General features: G+C 53.3%; 1 protein-coding gene across 3 annotated transcripts in view; it reads right to left on the reverse strand.

The window, feature by feature from the left end:
- The window catches only part of MYH10 (myosin, heavy chain 10, non-muscle), a 118,329-nt gene continuing 111,161 nt past the window's right edge, over positions 1-7,168 (reverse strand). For 2 of the 3 annotated variants that reach the window (XM_014962665.1, XM_014962664.1), the window contains 5 exons: positions 6,197-6,320; positions 5,894-6,102; positions 4,959-5,067; positions 4,454-4,626; positions 1-1,791 (listed from right to left, as the gene is read on the reverse strand). In XM_014962665.1, the coding sequence (XP_014818151.1) occupies positions 1,647-1,791; positions 4,454-4,626; positions 4,959-5,067; positions 5,894-6,102; positions 6,197-6,320 (760 nt within the window). In that variant the 3' untranslated portion in view covers positions 1-1,646. Of the gene's footprint in view, positions 1,792-4,449; positions 4,627-4,958; positions 5,068-5,893; positions 6,103-6,196; positions 6,321-7,168 lie in introns of those variants that run through there. The other variant, XM_014962666.1, reaches the window with a different exon arrangement.

Consider the following 7,168-nt stretch of genomic DNA (forward strand, 5'->3'; position numbering starts at 1 on the left):
AAAGGCAGCATCCAGTCATACTCTCGTTTATTAAGGTCTATGCCAGCCTCAGGAGACAGCTCTTCCTGTAAGTAAACAGAGCAGGCGGCTGCATCTATAATGAATAAATTTATTGTCTTACAAAAATCATTGTCTAGAAATATGGGTATACAAGAAAACAAGATATTTGCAGTCAGATGCCTGGTGGTCAACAGCCAGTTTGATTAAAAATATCCAAACACACACAACAAAACCTTTGCGACAGATGTTAAAGCTTTTAACCAAAAAAAAAAGGAAATCCATGTTTTTCTGAGCGTGTGGCAGAGGAAGTTTCCTAATTAACACTGATTCATTGTCACTAATATCAATAATACCACTTGGACTAGAGAGGTACATGATATGAAGCACAGTCAAAATTAATACATTAAATCATCGTTATAGAGGCAAATTATATACGTAACATTGTCTTAGTACTGTAGTGTCTAAGGCACTTTCTGTAATGTCAGTTTTTCAGCTATTTCAACAAAAAAGGATGCTAACTACTCCCTGTAATACTGTTCAAAATAAAAAAAAAAAAAAAAAAAAAAATACCAACAACAACAACAACAAAAAAAAAGGATTCACATCCACTGGCATGTTAACTCCTCGGCTCAGCCCGGGCTCCGCAGGCTCCGCGCCGGCCCCGCTCCCCGGGGAACACCAGTTGGGCTGCTCCGGTGGCTCTGGAGCCTCCTCCCTCAGCGCGGCCGCTCGGCTCCACCTCCTGAAGCCTGAAACTCGCTCAGCCATAAATTAATAAATTAATTTTGCCTGTGTTGCATGTTTATTTTCCACTGGTGTTTCACATTATTCTAAGCCTTACTATGTACAGAGCTGTGCTGGGCACGGCGGGTCTGCGCGGGGGCAGGGCTGTACAGGGGAGGTGCAGGAGCACTCAGCGGGGGAAGCGGGTGCTGAGAACACTTCAAAATGATACCGTGGGTCAAAAACAGACACTGCTCATTCATCCCTAACACCTCCCTCTGACACTTCCCGAGGCCTTGTCACAGTTGGCGCGCTGATTGTGTGCGGATCACGGCAATGAGGAGAAAAGAGAGAGAATGAGAGAGAGAGAGGGAGGGAGGGAGGGAGGGAGGTGCAGTTTGGTCTTCAATGATCCAACAGCCTCAGTAACAGCCGAGGGCTGTCACCCACAGGAGAAATGGGAGGGTGTTGGTGGTACAAGGAAGCATGCACAGTCCTGACACCGGGGCTCGTCCCAACCACCTGCCCCCTGGGAATGAAGTTTCTGTACTGATATAAAAGGAAAAAAGAAAAAAGAAAAAAAAAAAAAAAAAAAAAAAAAAAAAAAAAAAGGTTCATCCTTCACATGATGGTTTATAAAATGGCTTTACAATGAGTATCTGGAAAATAGATGCACTGAACAGAGACGATCCCGTTTCGTTTACTATATATAAAAAAAGCAGTTGTACCTATATCTGAAGCAGGGTACAGAATGGTGAGGCTGGAGAGCCTTAAGACATAGTAGACCTATGATACGTAACCTTGTAGCGTGCCGGTGTCGGGTAAGGCAGGTTGAGGGCCACAAGGCAGTTGGGTGGTCAGGAAAGTCCTCCTCCTGCCGGCGACTGTCAGAGGTCTCTGCCTGCACTCGCTGGGACGGGGCTCTACTCGGCCGGCGCCGGCGGCGCTTCGTTCACGTCGCTGCCTTTGCTCTCCGCGTCATCGTCCGAGAGCTCCAGGGAGGCCCCTTCGATGTGCAGTTGGCGCCTCCCGGATCGGCTGGAGGAGAAGGTGATGGGGCCCCCCCTCCTGCCAAGGACAAGCAAACATCCCGTGGCTGATGGGCCACCTCCCCCTCGCAGCCCCAGACCCGTGCTGGTGGCCACTCCTGAAAGACCTCCCCTATCACAGAACTGTAGGACCTTTGGGGTTGGAAGGGACCTTAAAGACCACCCAGTGCCACCCCCTGCCCGGGGCAGGGACACCTCCCACCAGACCAGGTTGCTCCAAGCCCCCTCCAACCTGGCCTTGAACCCCTCCAGGGATGGGGCAGCCACAGCTTCTCTGGGCAACCTGGGCCAGGCTCTCACCACCCTCACACCAAACAAGTTCTTCCCCACATCTCAGCTCCATCTCCCCTCTTTCAGTGTCAAACCCTTCCCCCTTGTCCTGTGGCTCCCCTCCCTCATCCAGAGTCCCTCCCCATCTCTCCTGGAGCCCCTTGAGGGACTGGAAGGGGCTCCAAGGTCTCCCTGGAGCCTTCTCTTCTCCAGGCTGAACCCTCTCAGCCTGTGCTCATTGGAGGGCACTCCAACCCTCCCAGCATCTCTGTGGCCCATCTCTGAACTGTGCAGGAATGGAGCAGCTCAGCCCCAGGACACCCACGGGGCAGATTTCCCAGTTTTGAAACTCTCTCTGTCCAAGGGGTGAACACGCTGTGCACAAACACCTGCTGGTACCCCAGGAATTCCCGCTTCCTTCACTCCATCACCTTTGGTCCCAAATACCAGAATATTGTCTCTGTACAAGCACCAAGTGCAGACCAAGTACTAAAAAGACACATCAACTGCTCGTTGGGAAGCGCTGCACCACCACCCTCCTGCCATTCCCACGGGCAGCAGCTCCATGGCATGGTCTCTTCAGATGGCTCCTGTTCTGCACCAGCCCCACCATCACCAACTCCCATCGTGACAGAGCCCTTGGTCTCAAAGACCCAACTCTCAAGGGAAGCTCTGAAACACCCCCAGGGTGGGGCAGGAAAAAAGCCCCAGCCACTGGAACAGCAGGACCCTGCTGTCTCCTCTGCCCTGTTTACTGGTGGCTGGACTGAACTGGGAACCCCCGGGACCCTGCCAATGTAAGCTCTGAGGAGTTGGGGCTCCAGTGCTGTCAGGAACGTCCCCGTGGGCTGGCAGCTTCCTCCCTACCATCACCAGGCTGGAGATCACCAGCAGTTCCCAGCAGCTCCAGTTGGGCCCATCCCCTGACGTCGGCAGCTGTTTCTGCAGGGTCACAGCTGGACATGCCCCAGGGATGCTCCCCACAGTCCGTGGGCACATGAGGGCTCAGATGAACCCTGGTCCGACCCGTCAGCCTCACCTCTGTGCCTGGGAAGATCATGGAACAGATCCTCCTAGATGCCATGCTTGGGCACATGAAGGACAGGGAGGTGATCCAGGACACCCAACATGGCTTTACGAGGGGCAGGTCCTGCCTGACTAACCTAGTGGCCTTCTATTATAGATTGACTTGGTCAGTAGATAAGGGATGACCTATGGATGTGATCTATCTGGACTTCTGTAAGGCCTTTGACACGGTCCCCCACAACATCCTGATTGCCAAATTGGAGGGGTATGGATTTGATGGATTGGTCAGTGGAGAAGGAACTGGCTGGATGGTCACATCCAGAGGGTGGTACTCAATGGCTCAAAGTCCAGATGGAAACCAGTCACAAGTGGTGTTCCTCAAGGGTCCGTGCTGGGGCCAATACTGTTTAACATTTTTATCAATGATATAGACATAGGAATTAAAGGCACCATCAGCAAGTTTTCAGACAACACCAAGCTGTGTGGTGGTGTCAATCCACCAGAGGGATGGAATGTCATCCAGAAGGACCTGGACAGGCTGGAGAGGTGGGTCCAGGTGAACCTCATGAGGTTCACCAAGAGCAAGTGCAAGGTTCTGCACCTGGGCCGGAACAATCCTCACCATCAGCACAGACTGGGGGGTGAGGTGTTAGAAAACAGCCCTGAGGAAAGGGACTTGGGGGTGCTGGTGGAGGAGAAGCTGGACATGAGCAGGCAGTGTGCAGCTGCAGCCCAGAAGGCCAATCCCATCCTGGGCTGCATCAAAAGATGCGTTGCCAGCAGGTCCAGAGAGGGGATTCTGCCACTTTACTTTGTTCTGGTGAGACCTCACCTGGAGTATTGTGTGCAGGTCTGGAGCCCTCAGTATAGGAAAGCCATGGACCTGATGGAGCAGGTCCAGAGGAGGGTCACGAGGATGATCAGGGGGTTGGAGCACCTCTGCTACGAGGACAGGCTGAGGGAGCTGGGGTTGTTCAGCCTGGAGAAGAGGAGGCTCCGGGGACACCTAACAGCAGCCTTCCAGTACCTGAGGGGGGCCTACAGGAAGGCTGGGGAGAACCTGTTTAGAAAGGCCTGGAGTGACAGGACGAGGGGCAATGGCTTCAAGCTGGAGGGGAACAGATTTAGGTTGGAGATGAGGAGAAAGTTCTTTACTGTGAGGGTGGTGGAGCATTGGAATGGGTTGCCCAGGGGTAAGGCCTCTGGGGTTGAGGCCCCTTCCCTGGAGATATTCAAGGAGAGGCTCGACGAGGCCCTGGGCACCCTGGTCTAGTTGGGGGTGTCCCTGCTGACTGCGGGGGGGTCGGACTAGATGGCCTTTGGAGGTCCCTTCTGGCCTGGACCATTCTATGATCCTATGGCCCGTTCCCAGTGGCACCACTTACCGTAGCCTGTTCTTCAGGGTGCTGACCTCCCGGCTCAGGCCCTCGTTGGCCTCCGTGGCATCATCCAGCTCCCGCTGCAGTTTACGCCGGGAAGCGTTTGCGCGTGTGGCCTCCTCTTCCGCCTCCTCCAGCTGGCGCTTGAGCTGCTTCATTCTGGCATTTGCCTTTTCCATCTAAAATACAAAACCAGGTCATCAGGATCCAACTTGGCAGCTGCAACCCCCTGATTTGAGAGGTCCAAGAGGTTCACCAACACCTTCTCCAGCCCCTCTGCAGCCTCCAGCGGGGACTGCGGGACACGGTGGAGCTCCAGGGGGTGCACCACAAACCATCCCACCAGAGGCTCTGACTGCTGGGAGCTACTCTAGTGGTTCAGTGATGGAGATGGGAGTGCCCACAAATGTTTTCACCAAAATGCTTTTTTAACAAGCCCTTTCTGCTCAAAGTGTGGGTTTATTTGTCTTTTCTAAGAAACTGGCCTCAGAAGGAAAGGCCTCGCGCTCACCTGCTCCTTGTACTGGTCTGCATGTCGACGCTCGTCCTCCACCTGCATGAAGACTTCTTTCAACTTCTTCTCCGTACGACGCACCAGTTTGTTAGCAGCTGCTCTTTCCCTACAATAACCAAAAGCCATCGTTTTTCTCAGTACCTGAAGGTGAGGAACACAAGACTTGTCCTTTCCGAAAGGCTCTGGTCTCATTGTCTCACTGATATCTGAGTCCTCTTATCACGTCTGCCACCAGCAACAGAACCCACATCGTCCTCCTGTGCTGGTGGTTACTGGGATGCAGCTGTGAGAGTAAAGCCTCAGCGCTGGAGCAATGTGGGTACGGTCTGCAGACCAGGATCAGAAGGGGCTTCTTCACCATGGGATTCAGAAGAGCAGCTTTAAATTTATTGCTGACCAGAAGCACACTCCTCCCACAGAGCCACAGGCACAAAAAAAGGGAGATGGTGATAAAATACCTCCAGATTCTGGGAGGAACTAGCAAAAATACTAAATTGTGGAGGACCCAGATGGAAAGGATGGTCAGGAAGATTTCTGCAGAGCACAGGATTCATCTCAGGTCACTAAAGCCATCACACCTGAGCTGTCCCGCTTGCTCCCTTCAACCAAAGGGACCAGGGGTCTCAAGGGGGTGTTTTATCTTGTCTCCAGAAAGTTGTGCAGCACCTGTGGACCCTGGGACCACACTCATCACCTGGTGAAGCTTTAGTTCAGCTGTTTCAGTCACAGAGCAAGCAGATTCCCAAACTTTCCACCCCAGTTACTTTACAGCTGTTTTGTCAAAGCGTGTCCCCTGAGCAGCAGGTTTATGGATAATAACCCCCAGCTCCTGGGTCCTGAGCTCACAACTCACCCCTACACCAACTCAAGGCCTGGAGGCTCCAGACCTTCAACTGACAGAGCAAACCCAGGCAAACAGATCCTTTCCTTACTTGGCTTCCTGCTCTAGCTGCTCCTCCAACTGCACGATCTTGGCTTCCAGGGTAGAAATTGTTGCCTTGAACTTCGACTTCACAGAGCCCTCCAGCTCCTGCAGCTTGGCTTTCAGCTCTTTGTTCTGCCTCTCCAGCTGCTGCCGTGCGTTCTCGCTCTTCTGGGCAGCGCTCCGCTCCCCGGCCAGCTCCGAATTCAGCGTGTCAACCTGGCAGAGGAGGAGCACAGGAGATGGTTAGATGCTATTGAGAGCCCACCCAAACCCAACCTGCCCCGGGGGGCCTTGCCAACAGCCAGTTCACCTGCAGCGTGGTCTTTCGGAACCGCTCGTTGAGAAGCTCCATGTTGCTCTGCTCTTCCTCCAGCTCTTCCTCCAGCTGGGCAATACGAGCTTCCAGCCGGCGCTTCTCATCCAGCAGCGCTGACCTAGAAAGGAAGGTATTTGGGTCAAGACATGTTCAGGTCTGATACAAAAGCTCCTGGCCGGTTTGCTTCTGATACTTCAGGCACCGCAAATAGGCACAAAAAGCTTCTCTGTAAGCCATTCTCTTCATAAATCGTGCCTGACAAATTTGGTGGCCTTTTACGATACTGCCACAGACCCGGTAGACGAGGGCAGAGCAACTGACGTCATCTACCTGGACTTATGCAAAGCATGTGACACTGGACTCGGTAGACAAGGGCAGAGCAACTGACGTCATCTACCTGGACTTATGCAAAGCATGTGACACTGTCACACATGACATCCTGGTCTCAAAATTGGAAACCCATGGATTCGATGGATGGACCACTGGGTGGATAAGGAACTGGTTGGACGGCCGCACCCAAAGGGTGGCAGTCAAGGGCTCGATGTCCAGGTGGTGGCCAGTAAGGAATGGTGTTCCTCAGGGGTCCATACTGGGACCAGTACTATTGAACATCTTTGTTGGAGACATGGGCAGTGGGATAGAGTGCACCCTCAGCAAGTTTGCTGATGACACCAAGCTCGGTGGCGCAGTTGACACGCTGGAGGGAAGGGATGCCATCCAGAGGGACCTGGACAGGCTGGAGAGGTGGGCAAATTGCATGAGGTTCAACCAAGCCAAGTGCAGGGTCCTGCACCTGGGACGTGGCAACCCCAGGCACAAATCCAGGTTGGATGGAGATTGGCTGGAGAGCAGCCCTGAGGAGAAGGACTTGGGAGTGCTCATGGACGAGAAGCTCAACATGAGCCGGCAGCGGTCAGGGAGGTGATTCTGCCCCTTTGCTCTGCACTCGTGAGACCCCACCTGGAG

Source organism: Calidris pugnax, unplaced genomic scaffold (assembly GCF_001431845.1).
Source record: "Calidris pugnax isolate Ruff unplaced genomic scaffold, ASM143184v1 scaffold470, whole genome shotgun sequence".
NCBI lineage: Eukaryota > Metazoa > Chordata > Aves > Charadriiformes > Scolopacidae > Calidris > Calidris pugnax.